The sequence below is a fragment of the Schistocerca cancellata genome, chromosome 1, assembly GCF_023864275.1.
Source record: "Schistocerca cancellata isolate TAMUIC-IGC-003103 chromosome 1, iqSchCanc2.1, whole genome shotgun sequence".
In the NCBI taxonomy this organism is placed as follows: Eukaryota; Metazoa; Arthropoda; class Insecta; order Orthoptera; family Acrididae; genus Schistocerca; species Schistocerca cancellata.
In genome coordinates this window covers 601,184,935-601,207,366 of record NC_064626.1, presented here as the reverse complement: position 1 = coordinate 601,207,366, position 22,432 = coordinate 601,184,935, and the positions used below count along the sequence as shown (strand labels likewise).

Here is a 22,432-nt window from a genome sequence, read left to right as displayed (position 1 = left end):
GCAAATCTGAGGCCATTCAGCTTAACCTTCCTCAAGGCACAATACACACATTTAATTTACATGGTGAACTGAACAGTTATTTATTATCTTGCAACAGGTATAGCATACCTGAGATTCATCCTTAGACTTTTTCTCTTTTTCATTATCCTTTTCCAAAATTTCAGCCATTCTTCTTGATGGGTCATCTTCATTGATATCAATATTAAAGAGATCCTGGATTGTTGACTGGAAACAAACAATATCAATATATTACACACAATTAAAACGGGAAATATAATTTAAAAATCAACTCATTTAGGAAACCATTCAAACTACACAGAGTGAAAGATAAATGAATTAGTCACACATTGATATGTAATAATCAGCTGAATGACTAATACACTGTACATATTGGTCACCTACTTTTTTGAAATATGCTGTTGTGAAGTTTCCTCCTTCAATTGCAAGATCTCCCAACAATCGTTTCTGATTAGCCTTCTTCAGAATATTTTCTTCAACAGTCATTTCACTAACGAGCCTGGAAATTAGTAATTACAATGGTTACTACTATCAAAACATGTAAATCAAAGAAGGAATCTGTAAAAACTAGATTTATATCTGCATCTACATACATACTATGCAAGCCACTGTACAATGCATGGTGGTGGGTACCCTGTAGCACCAATACTCATTTATCTTCCTGTTCCACTTGCAAATAGAATGAGCGAAAAACAAGTCAGTAAGTTGCCGTACGAGCCCTAATTCCTCATATCTTGGCTCCATTGTCCTTATACGAAATGTATGTTGCCAGCAGTAGAATCTTTCTGCAGTCAGCTCCAAATGCCAGTTATCTACATTATCTCTATAGTGTTCCTCAAGAAGTGTGTCAACTTCCCTCCAGGAGTTCCCATTTGAGCACCTCTGTAACACTTCTCCGTTGTTCAAATCTACCGGTAACAAATCTAGCAGCCCACCTCTTAATTGCTTCAACATCTTCCTTTAATCCAACTACTGAACACCCAAGCAGTACTCAAGAACTGACTTAGAGTCCTATATGTGGTCTCCTCTGAAAATTCTCGCAATAAACCCAAGTCAACCACTCACCTTCCCTACCATAATCCTGACATACTTGTTTCATTTCATACTGCTTTGCAATACTACACCCAGATATTTAAATGGCACGGCTGTGTCAAACAGGACACTACTAACGCTGTATCCTAACATTATAGGTTTGCTTTTCTTACTCATCCACATTACTTACATTTTTCCACATTAAAGTCAGCTGCCATTCATCACACCAACTAGAAATTTTGCACAAGTCAACTTGTATCCTCCTACAGTCATTCAGCTTCGACACCTTCCCATACAACACAGTATCATCAGTAAACAACTGCAGACTGCTGCCCACCCTGTCTGCCAAATCATTTATGTGTACAGAAAATATCAGTGGTCCTATTACACTTCCTTGGGGCACTATTGACAATAACCTTGTCTCTCATGAACATTTGACATGAAAACAGCATACTGGGTTCTGTTACTAAAGAAGTCTTTGAGCAGCTCACATACTTGGGAACCTATTCCATATGCTCGTACCTTCATTAACAGTCTGCAATGGGCTACAGTGTCAAATGCTTTTCATAAATTTAGGAATATGGAGCCTCCCAATTGTCCCTCATAGATAGTTCACAGTGTATCATGTATGAAAAGGGAAAGTTGAGTTTCACATGAACAATGCTTTCTAAAACCGTGCAGATTTGTGGACATAAGCTTTTCGGTCTCTAGGAAATTTATTATATTTGAACTCAAAATATTTTCAAGAATTCTGCAGCAAACTGACATTAAGAATATTGGTTTGTAATTTTGTCGGTCCGTTCTTTTACCCTTTTTATATACAGGAGTCACCTGCGCTTTTTTTCAGTCACTTGGGACTTTGCCCTTGGCGAGAGAGATAAATTCACAATAACTGCTAGCTAAGGGGCCAATGCCTTAGAGAACTCTGTGTAAAATTGAACTGGGATTCCGTCAACCCCTGGTGACTTCTTTGTTTTTGACTCTTTCAGTTGATTATCTACACCAGGGATGCTTCTTACTATGTTGTCCCCATAGAACTCTGTGCGATGGTCAAACAACAGTATAATAAATGAAAAGCACCAGTCTGCTTTTGTTCTACAATATTACTTTTATTGTTTTAACCGGTTTTCAGCTTACGAGGCCATCTTCAGACATTTGCTGAGTATTGTTACCAAAGAAGTTACAATGTTTGCTAACAACATTGGAAGAGAAGTAACACGTCTAAACTGAAGCAGAAACATACAGAGTTAAGTAACATTTCTGACAGTGTGGTGGTAATGCAATGAAAAAGCAAAAAATTGAACACCAAATAAATAAAAATGGAGAAGACAGGAAAAACTATAACACAAAATAGGAACAGCATGCCTTCATAACAGTTTCTATTAATAAACAAAAATAATAAAATAATATAAAATTAGTACTTGACAAGGCTACATCAAGAGGTACAAAACATGGAGAGTGATACACAAACCAATTAAAAGAAGAAACAATTATTAATGTAACTACAAAATACATAAGGAACTTAAGAAAATCAATAAGATAAACAGAAATAAATAAATGCAAGGAAATGGAGGCGCTTGAGGGAACATACAGTAAATGCAATCTTTGAGAGAGTGGTGGTACTGCATTTTAGCATTAACATCATATTCAGAACAGCGGCTATGTAACAGTTTGCATTAAATAAATGAACAAATAAAATATGAATGATCTTTGATGAGACAACTAAAGAGGTGTTAAACATGGACAGTAATACAAGTACCAGTTAAAAGAAAGCCTGAAACTACAGTCTATATGAAATACATAGGCAACTTTGATAAAACAAAAGAACTTAATGAATACAGGAAAATGGGAATATGTAGGAACAGACAGTGTGGGAAGTAGTAAATAACAGAGATGATTATATAAAGTTTAGGAGAGGGGAAGTGTTGAACTGTGTGGGATCATTTAGGATTAGATCCAGGCTGTGAGCAAGATGTTTTTTAATTTCCAGGGCTTCCAGCAGGTTGAATTTATGGCCTTTCTTTGCTAAGGGAAGTAAGAGGGTCACTCCAAAAGAAATGCACACTAGTTTTGTAAAAATACAGTTTTTATTCTGCATGTATGGAAGTTTTACGGTGTGTAGATACAACCTTCCCGCTTGTTTTCAAACTTAATTCAACCTGTTCCCGTGAGTGGTGCCATCACAACATGTCTTCAAGATGGCTGCTACACTTGACGTTCGTCAGAAGCAATGTGCTGTCATAGAATTCCTGTGCTGTGAAAACAAGACAATGGGAAACATCCACAACAGGTTGAAAAAGATGTATGGAGATGCTACTGTCGATCGCAGCACAGTTAGTCGGTGGGCAAGCAGGTTACGTGATGAAAGCGGGCACGGCAATATTGAGGATTGTCCTCACAGCGGCAGGCCACGTACTGCACACACTCCAGACAATGTGCAGAGTGTTAACGAATTGGTGACTGCTGACAGACGCATCACAGTGAACAAACTGTCATGCTATGTTGGGATAGGGGAAGTAACTGTTTGCAGAATACTGAAAGTGTTGGCGTTAAAAAAGGTTTGTGCCAAGTAGGTTCCCAGGATGTTGACAGTGGCTCACAAAGAAACAAGAAAAACGGTATGCAGCGAACTTTTGAAACAGTATGAGTGGTTCACAAAGAAACAAGAAAAACGGTATGCAGCGAACTTTTGAAACAGTATGAGAATGGTGGAGATGAATTTCTTGGAAGAATTGTGACAGGTGATGAAACATGGCTCCATCATTATTCACCAGAGATTAAGAGGCAATCAATGAAGTGGCATCATGCAAATTCACCCAAGAAAAAAGAATTCAAAACCACACCTTCTGCTGGAAAAGTCATGGCTACGGTGTTTTTCGATTCCGAAGGACTCCTGCTTGTGGACATCATGCCAAGTGGAACCACCATAAATTCTGATGCATATGTTACGACACTGAAGAAACTTCAAGCTCGACTCATCGTGTTTGACCAAATCGGCAAATGTAGGATGTTTTGCTGTTGCACAACAATGCACGGCCACATGTCAGTCAAAAAACCATGGAAGCAATCACAAAACTCGGATGGACAACACTGAAACACCCGCCTTACAGTCCTGACCTGGATCCATGTGACTATCATCTCTTTGGGAAACTCAAAGACTCTCTTCGTGGAGCAAGGTTTAAAGATGATGACTCCCTTGTGCATGCTGCCAAACAGTGGCTCCAACAGGTTGGAGCACAATTTTACAGAGTGGGTATACAGGTGCTGGTTCCAAGATGGCGTAAGGCAGTTGAGAGAGATGGAAATTATGTGGAGAAATGAAAATTTTGTTCCTAAAGGATGTATCTACACACAGTAAAACTTTCAAACATGTAGAATAAAAGATGGATTTTAAAAAAAATAGTGTGCATTTCTTTTGGAGTGACCCTCGTACATGGGGCACTGGCTGGTAGTTGTCACCCTCACACAGTACGTGCTCAGCAAATGAGGAGTCAGAATTCTGTAACCTCCAGCTGCATTCATGTTCAGCCAGCCTAGTTGCTATGTCTCTGCCTGACTGACCAATGTAAAATTTGTCACAATCAGAACAGGTGATTTTGTGTACCCCACTGTTGGATAATAACTGGGTTTTATCTTTGCTATTAAAAACACACTGGGCTGTCATGTTCTCAACATAGTAGGAAAGCCTATACTTGCAAGCTTTCAGTGCTTTGGCAACAATCTGTGATACCTCACCTAGAAATGGTAGTGTACACCATTTCTTGCAGACAGTGGATGGGGAAGCACGTGGGGCATAGAGGAGGAGTATAATTTTCCATTTTTGTTTCCTGTGCAGGATGTGGCCAATAAGAACTGGCTGTTGCCATTGGCTGTGGCAATAAATTTTACTGTATCTAACTCTGCTTCAAAATCATCTCTGGACATACGGGTAGGTATGAGATGGTGTACTATTGACTGGAAAGCTGCATGTTTGTGAGCTATGGGGTGTTGTGAGCAAGAAGGTATTACTGTGCCTGTAGTCGTTGTTTTTCTATACATTTTGAAGTTTTGTGTGTGTGTGTGTGTGTGTGTGTGTGTGTGTGTGTGTGTGTGTACTGTCAATGGTGAGATTATGGATTTGTTGCCAATCTCAATTGTGAACTGAATGTTTTTATGTTGACTGTTCAGGTTTTTCAAAAATATATTGAGTTGTCTAGAAGTACCAGTCCACATACACAGGACGTCATCTACATATCTAAACCAGTATTTGATATTTGCACACTCAAAGGTTCTGTTTTTGGAAAATTTTGTTCAAAATGATCCATAAATATTTCAGCCAACAGTGGACTATGAGGGGAACCATCATAGCTAAGCCATCTAATTATTTATTAAGCCATCTAATTACCTATTAACTCACATGGCAAATAGGCGAATTCAGATGGCCAGCATCCATATTGGCCCTCTGTCTCAAGCGACACGTACATTTTACCACCCATCACCCACTCTGCAGTGAAGGTGGATCAGCATAGACACGTAAACAAACACTCCCATTGCCATGGCACAACTGATTACCAATACTGAGTTTAATGTAACTAAGAGATAGCTGTTAAGTTAACTGCATATTATGTTTGGCTGTGTGTGTGTGGGGGGGGGGGGGGGGGGGGGGGTGAATGCGCCCACTTATGCAAGAAAAGGAGCTAGTGTTTGAAAGCTAGTGTGAATGCTCCACACACTGGTTTGCTATAGGAGAGTGGTTGACTTTCCCTTTTCATGTACTGCTCCATCCACGAGTTTCAATTATTGCTGTACATTTTCGTATTATTCTGACATGATTCTTCGTCACAAAGTACTGCTACTAAAGTATAATTCACCCCAGCATATAGAATCATGAGGAGTCTAATAACATGCAAATGACTTTAATTACAACAGCCATAATTAACACACAAATTCTGTTCACTGCCAAAGAAATCACTTCTAAACAACAACTCTCTTTCTAACTCAGCAAAGATTAGTGAACTTAACAGACTAGAACAATGGTGAACTTAATATGCTAGAATAATAAGAAAACAAAATGATAAAAAGTGTCACATAAGTTTACATGTTTTTCGAATGGAATACTGAATATTACGGTGCTTAAATTACCTGTAAATGTGTACATCTCTTGTCTGGCCAATTCTGTGACAGCGATCTTGTGCTTGGGCATCCATTGTTGGATTCCAGTCACTGTCGTAAAATATTACAGTATCTGCTCCAGTTAGGTTTACGCCAATACCACCAGAGCGGGTAGATAATATAAAGCAAAATATGCGCCTATCAGCATTGAAACGTTCCATCAAAAGCTGAAAAAAAAAAGAATATGTGAACAATTTTTTTAATGTTACATTTGAAATAAACACAATAAATAATCATGGCTGCACAAAAGAGTGAAACTAAAACACTGGGGTAAGCGAAGTTAAACTTTCAAGAGGATTGTCAGAAAAAGCTCAAACAGCATCTAGTACAACTTTTTCTGTCGTCAGTTTGGCATGGCATCTAAGAGCTGAACACTTGTGGCCAGCCAGAAAGTTTCAAACTTGTCATCATAATCATCATCATCATCATCATCATCATCAAGGATGCATTTGCATGGCTAAAATGAACATTGCTGAGAATCATACAATGTGCACTGACATGAGCAAATGTGAAAAATACTATCTGCTTTGTAAAAACAGGTGCTGAGTCTCCACACCTGTGTACTGCATGTGCTCAGCTGGTTACTTTTTACACTTAAAACTTGGAGATAGCTGTGTGATGGTGTGGGTCTCAGTTTCATGGCAGTCCATTGGTTCCATTGTTACTTTCCAAAGATTAATTATGGCTATGGATTATGCACAGGTTTCTAGCTACAAAAGTATAAATACTGTTCATTTAAGGCAGTGACATTCAAGGCGAGAGGGATGCAGCCTACTTATATAGGACTACTATACTTGCACTGGCGACACATTGCACTTGACAGTTCACGTTATGCCAAGTTAGATTGGCTATACTGCAATAGCAATGTTGCAACATCAGCCTCTATACACATGCCAGATGATATGGATTTCCATTCCACCTTGTAAATGTAAGCTATTGAGCAATCATTTCTGAGTTGCTACCACAATGACAGCAAATAAACAATCGCATAATACTGTAGACATAACAAAGCACACATTTTCAATATCAGAGCAAAGAAATACAGGAAATAAGTATTTGATGATGACTGATATCTTGAAAACAATATGGTACATAGTTTAAAAAGACAGTAACTTCTTGTTCTAAGTTTTATTATGACAGTGATGCTATAAGTAACCTATATCCATAGCTTTTCATTCACCAATTTACAGCGACAACGGTGCAATTATACCTAGCTCCCCATTGTCACTGTTGCCGGCATCAGCGCCAAAACCATATTCATCGTCATCATCACCAAGACGAAATCATTACCTGTTCATAGTCACTAATGATACCTTTCATTGTCTGTGCCGCTCGAATAAGTTTTCAATGTGCTTGACATTTTTCGTCCATAAGACTACACCCACAGTTACAGGAGCTTCACCTATGTTACTGTAAAGGTCTTATTATTGTTCCTTATGTATGTCTTCACATCACTCCACACTAACTCGATGGGGTTGAAACTGCAGTGATACGGTGGCAGCCTTATTACAGTACAATACTGATCCCCCGTGATTTCGTCTACTACATATGTAATTATCATAGGCTCATTTTATTTAACAAGTGAATATAACAGAAGCTTTGTCATGCTCATATCTGTGGCAACATGTTGTGTGTGTAGCCACTGCACAATTAACTTCTTTGCAGTTATCTGTGGTTGAGGCTTTGTTCAGTATTACTGAAAGATATGGAGCATTGCCCATTACAATTGTTGTGGGGACATAAAACGGTTTTAATAGGTGTGTCATCTATGTGTTTAAGGTAATCACCTGTCTTTGAAAGACGTTAGATATGCAGCAAGATGTACGCTGCATATTTTCGAATTACGAAGGTATAAATTCTAATTCTGCCAAACAATGCATGTCACTTTCCGAATAATTGAAATCGAGATTATGATGGGCTTTAGTAAACCAGTCATAGCTCATGTCACATGATCTCGCCAGCTGATGACAGCATAGGACACGTGATATAGTCACCCAATAGCAAGATCACTCTTAAGTAGTGCGAACACACAAATAAGAAAAGTTAATGGTTTAAATTAATAAACGTAGCATTCACATATAATGTTGATCTTTCTTGTGCGTGTTACACTTTAAGATACAACACACAAATGTGCCAGTAAAATTTTTAATAACGACGTAAATGTCTGATCTTCTGGGCTCGAAATTCTTCTAAATCATCGTCCTCCAAGAGTTTATTTTTAAATCATAGTCAAACGCTTTGTGATTTAAGAAATTCATCGTACATTCTTGCACGTAGTTCTCTTGTGCAAAAGGAAATTTGCTTTGAATGTAATGCTTTTCAAACCACCATTCGTAATATTTTCCCGCGACTTGTTAGAAATGGGTTTGTTTCAGCAGTTGGAAGAGAGCACCAGATAAGAGGCGTCACCGCGCTTGCGCAGCTACAATGACGCAGGAAGCCCATATATACGTTGGTGCGTGTAAAACATTAAAAGATCTTACATTATGTCATAAAAGAAACAAGACATCAGATGATACTTCAAAAGCGGCGGAATTTCACGAACCATACTAAAATGCATAAATCGGCTTAAAATGCACACTCCTATGTAAACTTTCTTGGAGTACCAGTACTGTATTATTTCATGTTTGGTTCTTTATTAGGGCATAATGCCATATGTGCACTTGAAATGCAGCGAACAGTTGAAACTAGCCAATAGTATGAAATTAAATACTTCATTTCAAATAAATTGACTGCCTCAGCAGAACAGGTTAATGAAAGTCAAATCTCTTTAGAAAACCAGCAGAAATAACTTCATTGTTCCGCAAGGCGATTAACGCCTGACTGTCAGAAAGTTGGAAATAATATCTGAAAACTAATAACATATTTTGGCCTTCCGTAATTATGCAAACGTATTTTAATTCATTTGATAGCTCCCGGCCACAAAAATCCAATTTGTTATCATTTAATGTGAGAGCAACAAATGAAGAGGAAACAACATAATCACTGGACGTAAACATAGGTCACGTGGAGATGGCCCACCTCCCCACCACAACTCAAGACTGCTCTGTGCTTCAGCCTCAGGTTTACTATTATTTCCGATCCGGGGCAATATTAAAGTAGTGGTGCCCAGCCACACTTCTGTAACCAGAAGTGGGAGAAGGTACTCATATGCAACTCAACTGCGCATGCGCAAGAGCACGCCCACAACTTCTCAAACGAATTTAATTTAAACAGTTGTCACGACAAGCTCATCGGAGGCAATCTGTTGTTATGAAGCATTGCAAGTATTATTTTCTTTTTTTTTCTCCCTCCCGTTCATGTTTTGTTGCTGCAGTATTATTCTGCAGTTGCAGGATACAGTAACATCCTTTGTTAGAGAATTGGTTCTTACCAGTCAAAATCACAAAAATTTAACTGACAACTAAAACAAAGAAAAATTCCCAGAATTCTAAACAATTCCCGCGTTTTTCCCGGTTTTCTCCCGGATGAAAAAATTCCTGGGTCTTTGCCGGATCTCCCGGCTGTCCGGGGTCGTATACACCCTGTAATAGTGTCCGTCTAGTGCTTTCTAATAGGAGTTCATACTTTCAGCATAATTTTTAGTAATTTGAAAAGTTCATTTTCTTTTAATGACATCAGCAACTTTGCTATGGTAGGATACTCTTTCCTGCTGTAGTAAGCATAAGTACGTCTCTGAAGAAGTGCATCAGTCTGGAAACAATCTAAGTTGGTGAGACTGCTTTTTCTTCTTTCCAGGAGTCGCTAAAAATACATTATCTGATCCAGAAGCCTTGGAATCATTACATCTTGTCTAATCTCTCAACTTCTACAGCAACACTCGACTGTTTATTCCTGTTCTTGCACTAACTCCAAGAATTTTTGATGTGCATTCCATTAATAAATTGGCAGAAACTGATGGCTGTCCATTGATGAGCTAATGCTCATAAAACTCTTCAGTTTTCCGTAACAACTCCAACCTGGCTGTTTAGCAGCACACCTCGACACAAAGGATTAGCACTAAGTGAATAAAGTATTTTCTGTGGCATTTTTCACAAGTCAGAATTTTCTAAAACACAGAACGACGCAAGCACACAGTAGAAAACAATCAAAATGCATGTTGTTCACGTAAACACAAAACAAAGCTGGCACCACAAGAGCTTTGACGTCACAACCAGAAGCAAGAATTGTGCTGAGATTGGCTCGTGTCATATGCCTGACGCCTCGTACTTCTCATTCTTCACTTGTTAAACAGATAAGCTACCAACCTGAAACACATATATACAATTGCAGTCTTTCTCAGCGTACTCCACTGATGAATTCTTCTCAGGTTATCAGCCGAGTGGAGGCATCGTCTTGTTGGAATGTTTCAATGAGTTTCATACCCGTCATCTTCTGGCGAAGATGCCAGAAGATGACGGGTACAAAACCCATCAAAACGTTGTGACAAGACGACGCCACCACTCGGTTGATAACACGAGAAGAATTAATCACTGAAATGCACATGTCAACTACAAAGTCGGTATAATGCATTATTTGAAAGCATGCAGATGAAGTTAAATATCTTTCCCAGCCCATAAAACCATCCAATACAAGGATTACCAATACTTCGTTGTTCAGTCTCCAATCACTGCTAGCAGAATTAAAAGTAAAACTGCACGGCAGGGCATGAAAGAAAATTGAAAGTAATTCACGTATACTATGCCTCATTCTATTATACACATCAGATGTACAATAATATAGGCACAAAACACTTACTTTATGAGTATTTTCATTCATCTACACACTGAAGGAATAAAGAGTTCTGAAGTATACACAATACCACCAAGTTAACGCTGACTTCATTACAAATAGGTTGATGCACAAGTGGTGTTGTGTGTCAGGGTCACGAGAAGATTTGATCGAGCCCACAGATTATTTATATGGTGATGAGGATAGATTAAGAAGATACTGGAAAACCTACAAATAATATGCTGGTTAAAAACCAACATTTACAATGTAAGGCATTATGTTAAGTGGTATTTTGGCACATCTACTGCAACTGTAGCACCAACAGCCTTGCCTCAGTGGTAATATCGGTTCCCGTCAGATCACAAAGTTAAGCATTGTAAGGCTTGGCTAGCACTTGGATGGGTGACCACCTGGGTCTGCTGAATGCCGTTGGCAAGCAGTGTGCACTCGGCCATTATGAGGCCAACTGAGGAGCTACTTGACAGATGTAGCAGCTTCGATCTTGAAAACTGACAATAGCTGGGAAAGCCGCATGCTGACCACATGCGTCTCCATATCCACAACCAAAGACACCTACTGGCTGAGAATGACTCATCGGTCGGTCGGTGCCATTGGCTCTTCTGAAGTCTGTTCGTACAGAGTATGACAATCCTAGCATTCCTAGAGATGGGATAAGTGTAGAGAAAGGGAAGCGGGTGACATGAGAGCGCAACTCAGAAAACCCTAGAGCAATTTCAATCAAACTGTATGTACTTATGGCCTGCTTTCCCAGTAAAAGTGTTGGAACACCACAAGAGTTGGGTAGATTATGGCTGAAATCAGAGCACAGGAAGACGTTGGTCTTGACATCTACTTTTCAGGAATTGTGTCAATGTTAATAGAAGAGGAGGACATGGTCCAGTCTTATTATCAATTACAACTTGAAATTATCAGGCAGGAAAATCCTTCCTGCAACATAAGCACATGGATTAGCACAGGCACACAAATGGACTGCATGAAAACTCAAATGAACTGCATGAAATGAATGCATCGCATTTCAGTAGAAATCTCTTGACATTCTTAACAGCAGGTTGAGAGACACAAGAGGAAATGATAACATGTTGGGAGGAGCTCTGGGATTTCTCTGTTGAACTTTTGTCAACTCTGTCATCTCAAAGTGAAACATATTTAAAATGTGCAAGACATGTGAAAGATAACATGCGAGTGCACCTCGGGAATGAGTGCTCATATTTTCTCTGGTAACCTCCTCATCACTGGAGATGGTAGACTCCATTCGAGCCTTGTAGAAGGCTATAACCACAATCCATTTTCTGTAATACAGAGAGAGCCATTGCAGAGCTGAGAGATGCTGTATATCTTACTGTTTTTCCAAAACTATTACAATCTGACATGATTGTGGAGAGGGCCATCCTTGCAAAATGACTGCAAAGTGGGCTAGTCTTGCCGCTATAATGATTACTTCCATAATCACATACTTGCTATGTTACCTCGTGTACTGATATAGTAGATTACAATGAATTTTCTACACTCACTTGATCCAGTTCAACCACAACACCATCTTTTACTTAAACAGGCATCTCCAATAATTTAGCTGAAGTGACAGTCTTGAGAAGAATGGGATAGTGTGAAACAGTCTTCATCCCATGGAGCAAAAATTAAAAATATTGTATATAATTATATTCAAACAGAAACAGATGGTGGGAAAATGTAGAGTCTGGCCCAAGCTGCCAGAGTTGGCAGTCATGTGTGTGTGATTTGTGTTTGCTTGTGTGAATGAATGGTGTGTTTTCTCTTTTTCTGGCATAGAACGTGGCCAAAAGCTTATGTGTACACATCTTTTAATTGTGCCTGTCTGCAACATGGCAAGTAATCTTTATGTCAGGTAGCAATCTATTTTTCCCTACATTGTTAATCGAAAGTTTGTTTCTCAACTGCAGACAGGTTTTGTCCCTCCTCCTCCCTGAATAAAGGAGTGAGATAATTAAGTAGTTAGACAATACTGGAAAATCCTAACCAGTCACGTTGAGGGCGCACAAGGCCTTGTAGCTTTGTGTAGATGGAAATGTGCAAGTCCACCTCTGTGTGCTCTAAAGAACACTTCAAGCTTGTATGCTATTCCATTACTGGTACAATGTAGTAAGCCAAGACAATTTAGACGTGCAGGTGTATGCATAGTCTAAGGATTCATTCAATAGCTAGCAAAACTCTCACTCTTGTTTATATGCCTGTTGACAACTCAGCACCTCAATTACTCAACTATTCTTGCAAAATTGCAAATCATACAATTTGATGAAGAGTAAAAGGACAAGCTTTTGCCACTATAGATCTTTTACCAGGAATGAGAAGAAGACGAAGGAGAAACTGCCAGGAAGGTAATAAATGATGAGAATGTATAGAGATAATGAGAAAAAAATGGGAGTCAGTCACATAAAACTGACTGATTTGTGGCGATTACATACATAAGAGCATTAAGACATTATCAGTTTTTAGCTACTCCTTTTTTCTGGATTAAGCTCACCCCCCCCCCCCCCCATACACACGTCACAACATAATGCACATCAAGAGATGCAAGTGGAAAGGAAATAAGTGTGAGAACTGAGACGGGGCAAGATATGAGATATGCACTGAAGGAGAGGCTGGAGAGAGAGAGAGAGAGAGAGAGAGAGAGAGAGAGAGAGAGAGGGGGGGGGGGTGTTTAGAGAGAAAAGTAAGTACAAGTTTTCAACAGGGGAGGAGCAATGTGGAAAATGACAGGAGGAGAAAGATGAATATAACGATACAGTTGTCGGAAGAGATTGGTAAATGTACCTATTGTGTGATAGGATATGCCTGGGGCCTGGAAGCAGACCACAGTAAAAGGTGATGGGTGGGTGTATAAAGCCCCTTTTATACAAGTGAATTTCTTTTCCCAGTCACCTACTTGAGGCAAGCAGTGCCCCGAGTGTTTATATTTTGTACTAAGTCCCACTTGTCATATATGGTCATTTACATTTACAAGCCCATGTCATAATTGTGTGTTTCCAAGTGTTGTCTGCAGTGAGAGTAAGGTTGTGAGGAACTACCCATCTTCAAGAAAATTCTGAATATAGTAGCACAATTCATAAACTAGCAATGATAGAGGAGTTTATTAATTAATGACCAGATCCAAATTCGTAGTGGATGTTTCTGATAAGATTGTACGGTAAATTCCCCACACTAATGAGAAATGAAAGAATAGGAAAAAGAGCTGCCCAAACAATAGTTATAAGGCAGCACATAGTATCTTTTTGCTTCATTCTTTGCATCTTGTTTCCTTCCTAAGTTACAAACAACATCCAAAACATTTTTTTCAATAAGGCTGACTTTATCGTAGTTGAAACAATTATAATTAAAAAAGTTTTTCATCTATTTACGTTCTTACTTACACACAGTGTAGGTATTTCCTTTTGTCCAATTGCTATAAAACCTAAATAACTGCTTAATTTCAGATATTTGCTCTCTCTTGTGGAAGATCATTTGTAGGGAAACTATGAAGTCGTTGTGCAACCTTTGCAAAGGGTCGCAAAAACAAATAAAGATTAAGTAGACACAGAAGCACAAAATTCTTTATTGTAATATGAGTAGGGAACAGTGAGAATTAGTTAACTTTTGGCATTAGTAGATGATGCCACAGTGAGCTGTTACTGCACATGTACAGTCTTTGGCATATTCAGAATTTTATAATTCCATGTTCAGGACATTCAATTGGTAATTGAAATTATCGACTCACCCGTGACATGGTCAGTGGCTGATTTACACTCTGACATGTGCCACACAACCATCAGTTTGAACAAGAAAGTTGCTCACGTAAAATCAACTAAAGACAAGTCATGCATCTGAGCTGCGCACAGGGTAATGACCTTCGGGTTGCAGGACACTTTCAATTATTTATTGCACAAGAACTAAACATTGTACCAATGTCATACATATTGCATTTTGAAGAGAAACTCTGAAAGCTTTTTTTACAAGCATTCGATATGCGAACCACGAGTGACCTGGCAGGCGTCAATACGGTAATCGAATTTTTGCCATACCCATTCCTGTATGGCATTGTCGACTGTGGCAGTTGCTTCCCGCATTCTCTCTCCCAGAGCTCTGCTACATGTGGTAGAGGTGGTACATACACCAGATCTTTAATGTGGCCCCACAGAAAAAAGTCACTCAGGGTGAGATATGGTGATCGGGGAGGCCATTTCATGAAACAGCTGTCCCCTTCTGTAGCACGGCCATATTTGCGACTAGCACTATCGGCACATTACCAAACTACGCTGTGGCAGTATACACGAGGGATGGGGGGGGGGGGGGGGGGGGGGGGGCTTTCAGGGTTTCTCGTCAAAATGATATATGTATGATATCTGTACAACATTTGATTCTTGTGCAATAAATAATTGAAAGTGTTCCCAGACTTTACGTACACCCTGTACATTATACATTATATGGACAATTAAATCCTGCTTTGAATAATGAGGTTGGAAACTGTGGTAAGACATACTTCATTCAGAGAATGGTGAGAGGTAATCACAATGCTGGTAAAAGATGTGATTTCAGTTTTTCACAGCCTGGGTGATATTGGATGGTAAACAGAGTACTGGTACTAACCGGCTCACAGTAGTATCAGATCTGTTGTCACAGGAAGAAATGATATAGGAAATTTGCTTCTAGACTAGTTGGGCAGAATATTTCTGCTCGCAAAGGCTCTGGCACGGCTAATGGCACATTTAGATAACGTTTGCTTCCCACTGTTGATGCAGCATCCGTGGTTATAGGGCTTTCCAGTCATAGCTCTTCCTTAAAATACCGTTTTTCCACGGGAACACACATTATTCAAACTAAATTATTTGCTACAAATTTATATAATTAATTCCCACAAATATTTAATTTGGTTTCTTAGCCCAAGATAGCAAGTAAGATATAGAACCACAGTTTTATGATTAAATTGGGACAATATTTACAATATTTTCAGCTATGATAAAATTGGATGCTTCAAAGCTCTTTGATATCCACAGGAAGTAGTGTTGTATAGGTGAATTATTATTAACACTTTGGGACTGCAATTCATAAAAATATGGGTGTGTTTCAGCTGCCTGGAAATCCACTATCCATTATTTTACAGACTTGCTTTCCCAATATTTCTCTTTGTACATTTACATGTAGTTACAGTTCCTACTTCTCTGGTTTTCTCATTATAGAACATAGTTGAAGTCTTAGGCCCTAGATGATGTGAGGAAACTGGGAAAGTGGATGTATTTCATTCTTTTTGTAGGCATTTGGAGAAGCTTACTTCTTTTGTGCAGACTTGTGATTTGCATGATAAGAAAATTGTCTGTGAATTATTTAATAATATTTATCCTATCACTGCTGAGATTGAGCCAGCTGTGTATTTGCTTTTTGCAGTAGGGTGTGCCACCCACAAGTTGCAACTGTGCTGGTCATTTCCGTACTTTGCCTATGGAAACTTCTCTGTTATCATCCTCTTTTTTTGTCCATCAGTTTCACTCATAAAGGACAGATGCAGGAAATGTGAAGAATGATTTTATTGGTCCTGAGATACTGAATGGCCAGAATCGATAACAGCCACAGTATCCTCAGTCCAAGACAACAAAAAATTAAATTCCCCCTCACTGTCACTATCCATAAGTAACCCTTCTACTTCTGCATTTGATAATCCACATTTCCACCTCTTTGAACTGCTTTGTAAAATGCCTCTACACTGATATCCCACCAAAAGGAGTGAAACACAACTAATAAAGGTAGTTCTGGAATAAATGAGCAATGTTAATGTACTTAACAGAGCTAAAACTTTATGAAGTACTGCAGGTCAAGACATGTCTTAATGTTGTGTTAAAACACTAAAATGTATGTACGTGACATTTGTACTCCAGGTGCTATTCACTTGAGCCACATACGTATATTGTTACTACTGAGTGAGCGCAAGGTTATTATGGACATATATGTCGCAAGTAGTTAAAGGGTTAAAGACAGTCATGTTTTTCCAGAAGATGGTGTAGAAGATGATTGTGAGGATAAAGTGGGCTACAATAAGGAAGATATATTGAAGAGTTTGGGTGAAGAATGTTTGATTTGAAAATATATATTTTTTATTTTATTAAGAAGTGAATAAGAATACATTTCAGTGTGTAATTGACTACTTTTCTGCGCAATCGCTGGGTGGCATTGAGCAATGGAACCCAAATCCATTTCAAGGAATGATTTGAGTTGGTATATTTCATTAGTCACCACGCATCCATGTTGTCGCTTCTCAACTACATAATCACAGAGCCTTTATTCAAGGTCCATATGCTTCAATTTTTGGCCACAAAATGTCCGGCAATTACCGTTTGAATCTTGCTGCAATTTGTTTTTTTCAGTCGCGAATACAACCTACACTCACATCGTACTTTCTTCTTACTGCACAGTTTCCAATGTTCTCTGCTGTGTACGAGCGATGACAAGAACTTGTAGCTATAATTAACAAGTTAACATATGATTAATATTTCACTTCTAATATGCTATTGACGCATCACAGAATGAGGCCGCATCGATGCTAGAAAAGAATCTATTGTTACAGGAGTGGCAGTGCCAATCTTTCTTCAATTACTTCATGCACCCCAGTTTTTCGTACTTAAATTTGGGGAAAAACATGGGCAGATTATTTACATATATACGGTATTATACTAAAAAATTTATAATATTGTCAATAGTTTAAAATATGGCACAAGAAGAAAAGTTTTTCAGCAAAAGTACAGCTGCATCTTAGAACAAAAGTGTTCAGAAAAATAGTTAGTAACTTTTAAATGCCATAAGCATGGGAAATTTTTATGAACACTAGCAAAATTTAGAGAATTCTCTGATCTTTCTACAAATACAGTAAATCATAGATAATTTAATCATTTTCTTATTGTTGCAAAGGCCTGCAAAACTGAGGAAAAATAGCAGCAAAACTTAATACCACAGTGATCAAATGTTAGTTTTTTCATGCCAGAGTACATCAAAAAACAAATTTGGCTTTATAATTGCACATTTTATTCAAAATTTTTATGTACCAATACATAGGAACTACATTTGGTATGAAACCTGTATCTCTTGATCTCAGGTATATGACAGGTATATAAAAAGTAGAAGGAAATAAAAATAATGTGGAAAGAGTATATTGTGTACCACAATTTGCCCAAGAAGTGTTTTCAAAATGTGTGAATTCTTGGTGCCATTATGATACTAATTCTGTGTATCTGTTATTGACTTTTACGTAAGGTCAAAGTAAAACAAATCTACAGCTCTGCATACCTGTCTCTGATCAACTCTTGTTGTCCCATCTAATCTTAAATATATGTGCCCATGATAATTAAGAAATGCTTCAAGAACGTCCAACATCTTTGTCATCTGGGTGAAAATCAGGACTCGGTGATGTTCTGTTTTCAAATGCCTAAGCAGCTTATCAAGAACCTGCAGTTTGCCTGTAAATAAAAACATTTGACACACATTAAGTTTGGTATTTATAAAGTGCGTTGTAACCAAAGCTGAAAATATATTATGCTGAATCAGAGCAAGCTGTCTTCTTTCCATCTGTTCTTATTGCACCCCTGTTAATAATTATTTTTTTCTCTTTACTTACTTTTAAATCTACATACATGTTCTAAGTAATATGAATGTGGTAGCTGTGGATTCATTAATCAAGGCACTATTTTCAATTTGCTGATTCCAACGATGCACCTACTTTTACTGAAATCTTGTTTATAAAAGATAAGAATTTTTGAATTTTTTACTACAATACGACTTTCCAGTAACTTATTTCAATTTCTGTGAAACTATTTAACTTCAAAGACTATTAACATTAAAGTTCGTGACCAGAAACATGTTCCATGGCAGATTTTACCTCTGTGCTTGTTAGATTCAGTCCTTTGGCATTATACTTTTCTAGGCTCGAATTTTATGCAAAAGCTGACATACTTCAATAATTCATTAAGGCATTAATTGAGATTGTGGCATAATTTGCCATAATTCTCTCCTCTGGGAGGAAAAAGGAATACAGGCGGATCACTCAGACCCCTAAATGAGAGGGATGCACATGGGGTCTCTCTCTCCTGCCTGAGGAAGGAATAGTAGTTCCATAAGCTAGGGTAATATCATCACTTTTACCCTTATATGAGTCTATAGGTAGTATTAAACATTTTGTCTGTAAATAACAACCAGCAGTTCGGTTTCATATTTATTTACTTTCTGTTTCCTTTTATACTAATAACAAACATTGTTGGACGTGACGTGTTGGAATGGGCGCGAGCACATACAAAGACTGGGGAAAAAAGTACACAAATGAGAAAAATAAAGTGAATGGGACATTGGAAGAAAATGAAGGCTAATGATTTTCTCATTCAGGAAGGTTCAAGAAAGTTCACTCTCGTTCTTGTGCCCATGTCTTGGTCATTGGCTCTATTATATGTTTTTAGTTTTAATCAAACAATGGAATACCCAGGATGGTATGTAACAATATTGTGAAAAGGAAAGTTGCTACTCACTATACAGCGCAGATGCTAAGTTGCAGACAGGCACAACAAAAAGACTGTCAGAAATATAGATTTTGGCCAGCAAGGCCTTCATCAAAATTACATACACACACACACACACACACACACACACACACACGCACACGCACACAAACGCAACTCACACACATGACCGCAGTCTCAGGCAAGGATCACAGAAGCCAGAGACTGCGGTCATGTGCGTGTTGCAGGTTTGCACGCATGCAGGTGTGGATTATTGGGTTTGTGTGGGTGCATGTGTGTTGTGTGTTTGCCGAAAGCTCATTTTCTGAAAGTCTTTTTGTTGTGCCTATCTGCGACTCAACATCTCCCCTATATGGTGAGTAGCAACTTTTCTTTTCATAACATTTTTACTTATGATTTAATTTCCAGACACGCAGTGACAAAAGACATCCACTTATAGTTAAGTACAGTATAATGCAGCTTTTACATTCACACAATAAATGTTTACCTCCTGTTTACAGCAATTTTTAACATTCCCATTAAATTTCCTGAAACCACAATGTTAATTTACAACCAGTCGTGCGTTAACATGTTTATAGTTTTCCTGTGATTTACACTTGATGAAAAAAAATGTTTGTGGGAAAAGAGCTGTGTGATTGATGTAAAATGATGCTGGTCATCAAGTAGTGTTTACAAATGTTGACAAAGGGCACACTACTCAGAAGATCTGAACTAGTAAATGGGTAAAGTGGGACCAATTCATACTTTACGTACAGCCGCTGCCAATTACTACCCAGCGTGGTGGCTTTATACAGCTCTATGCATTCTAATAAAAAATGCTCGCTCTCCTTACTGTGCGCTCATTTCAAATTTCTCGCAGTCAGCGAAGTTGACAAGAACATTAAACTGAGAACACAAACATGTCCAAAGATTACAGCAGGCCAGAGACTGTCAAGGATATTGCACATTACTGCCCACACATGGCACAATATTTCCGGGCAGTGCAAAATATTTCAAAAGTTTTTGATGTTCTCAGTATTACTGTGCAATCTCTCTATCTCACATCCACATGCTCAATACTATTGCACTCATGAAATATTGCACTCTTCCTAACACCTTTGTGTTCTTCAAACCATATTTAGTGTGTTGTTTGGTCATGGGTAGTGCTAGCTGACAACTTTGCTCACTTTGTGTTGCTCAAATATTTTTTGTTTAAACAAAGCACCAGTTATGAATTTCTTTGTTGCTTAGTAAGACCTATTTTGATAATTTATTCTTGTTGTCAAGACCAAATATTTTTGTAAATATTTTTTGTGATGTTTCACAAACAAACTGTGTGAGTGATAGTTTGTGCGTGTGGTTTTCTGTATAACTGAGGAGTCACGGTACCTGATAAACTCGAAAAGGTGATTACAGTGCAAGAAATGTAGAACAACTGATATGCAAACACCATACAAAATACTTACGTAAATATTTTCACTCAACAACAAGAATAAAGTCTCATAATGTGTCTTGCTAAGAATGAAAAAATACATAACTGGTGTAGTGTTTTATTATTTATGTAATGAATGACAGTTACATCAGTAGTTTTTACTAGATAATAAACAAGCCCTAACAAGTATTTTGATGCCTATAATCTACATATGTCACACATAAAGTGTGAAAATGTAAGGGGGTGGGGGGTCTTATATGTAACTTTTACTGCTTAAAACATTATTTTCCAGGTTTTCTGCCAGGTATCAGCATCGTTAATGCACAATATTTCGAGAACATGACTCGTGATTGGCACCGGATACTACCTAAAACTGTTTGTCAAATGTAACGGGTCTAGTATTTGTACCTATGGCCTTCCAACTCTGTAGTCAGATCCTGGCATTCAGTCTGCAGTCCGCTCCCACTAGCAGCATCCTTTGGCATTCCCCTTTGGTCTGGTGCACCTGTCCATGTGCTTGGCATTCCTTTTCAGTTTGTTTCAGTTCCAAGTATTCCATGTGGACTTCACTTCTGCTAAAAATTTTGTTCCACATTCCCACTTCAGTCCGGTGTGCCAATAGAGCCTTAGTGGGTCAAAGCAATGGAATTAGGCACGCTATAGCTTACGTGGGGTACATTGTGGTAAAATTTCATATTGGACAAACCAGTCGAACTGCATGCAACTGAAGTAACAATTGATTTGTACGACTGTGTGCCACGTGGTACTGGGAAGTCACTTTGGGTAAATGTGGAGTCAAATCTTAATTTTGGTGTCTACAAAGTGAAATTAAGGCAGGACATGTTGATAGCAGGTTTAGACATTACAGATGAGGATGAATTAAACAAGAAAAGTGTGAACCACAAGCAGTAAAAATGGAGTGAGGACAGACCTGAGGCTACTACAAGCTGTATGAGAGTCCCCAGTGCCCAAGGAAATGTGACATTTTTTGGAAATCTCAAATTACTACAGAAAATTTGGTGAAGGGCTTGCTGACATAGTACAACCACTCATGCAGTTGCTACGGGAAGGAGGAAAATTCATATGGACAGAAGAATGTCAAGCTGCATTTGAAGAATTAAAGGAAGTTTTGACATCCAGCCCAGTTCTAGTACTTCCAGACTTTCAGGAGGAGTTTACCTTTAATGTGATGCATCAAGCTTTGGGATTTGTTTTAAACTGTGAGATTAATGGTGAAGGGCATACTGCAGCGTAATGCAACTGAGAACTAATCACTGATACAGAAAGAGATGTTGAGCCTCATTTACAGTGTCACGTATTTTAGATGTTGTCTTTATGGGAAAAAATTTTGAGTAGAGACTGACCACACTAGTTTGAAGTGGTTACTGGAACTCAAGGACCCATCTAGTAGGCTGGCAAGATGGGCCCTGAGAATTAGCAAATTCAACTACGAAACAGTACACAGATAAGGGACGAAGCACGGGGATGCAGATACATTAAACAGCACGTAGCAGTGGTTAAAATTCTGACTGACTGTCTTGAGAAGTTGCAGGCAGCACAGAGCGCCAAAAGTGACTGTAAACAGTAC

General features: G+C 38.5%; 1 protein-coding gene across 3 annotated transcripts in view; it reads right to left on the bottom strand.

Moving 5' to 3' along the window:
- The window catches only part of LOC126182312 (helicase domino), a 425,840-nt gene that overhangs the window by 200,403 nt on the left and 203,005 nt on the right, over positions 1-22,432 (bottom strand). For all 3 annotated transcript variants that reach the window (XM_049924839.1, XM_049924841.1, XM_049924840.1), the window contains 4 exons: positions 18,214-18,383; positions 6,172-6,368; positions 403-517; positions 109-225 (listed from right to left, as the gene is read on the bottom strand). In XM_049924839.1, the coding sequence (XP_049780796.1) occupies positions 109-225; positions 403-517; positions 6,172-6,368; positions 18,214-18,383 (599 nt within the window). The remainder of the gene's footprint in view (positions 1-108; positions 226-402; positions 518-6,171; positions 6,369-18,213; positions 18,384-22,432) is intronic.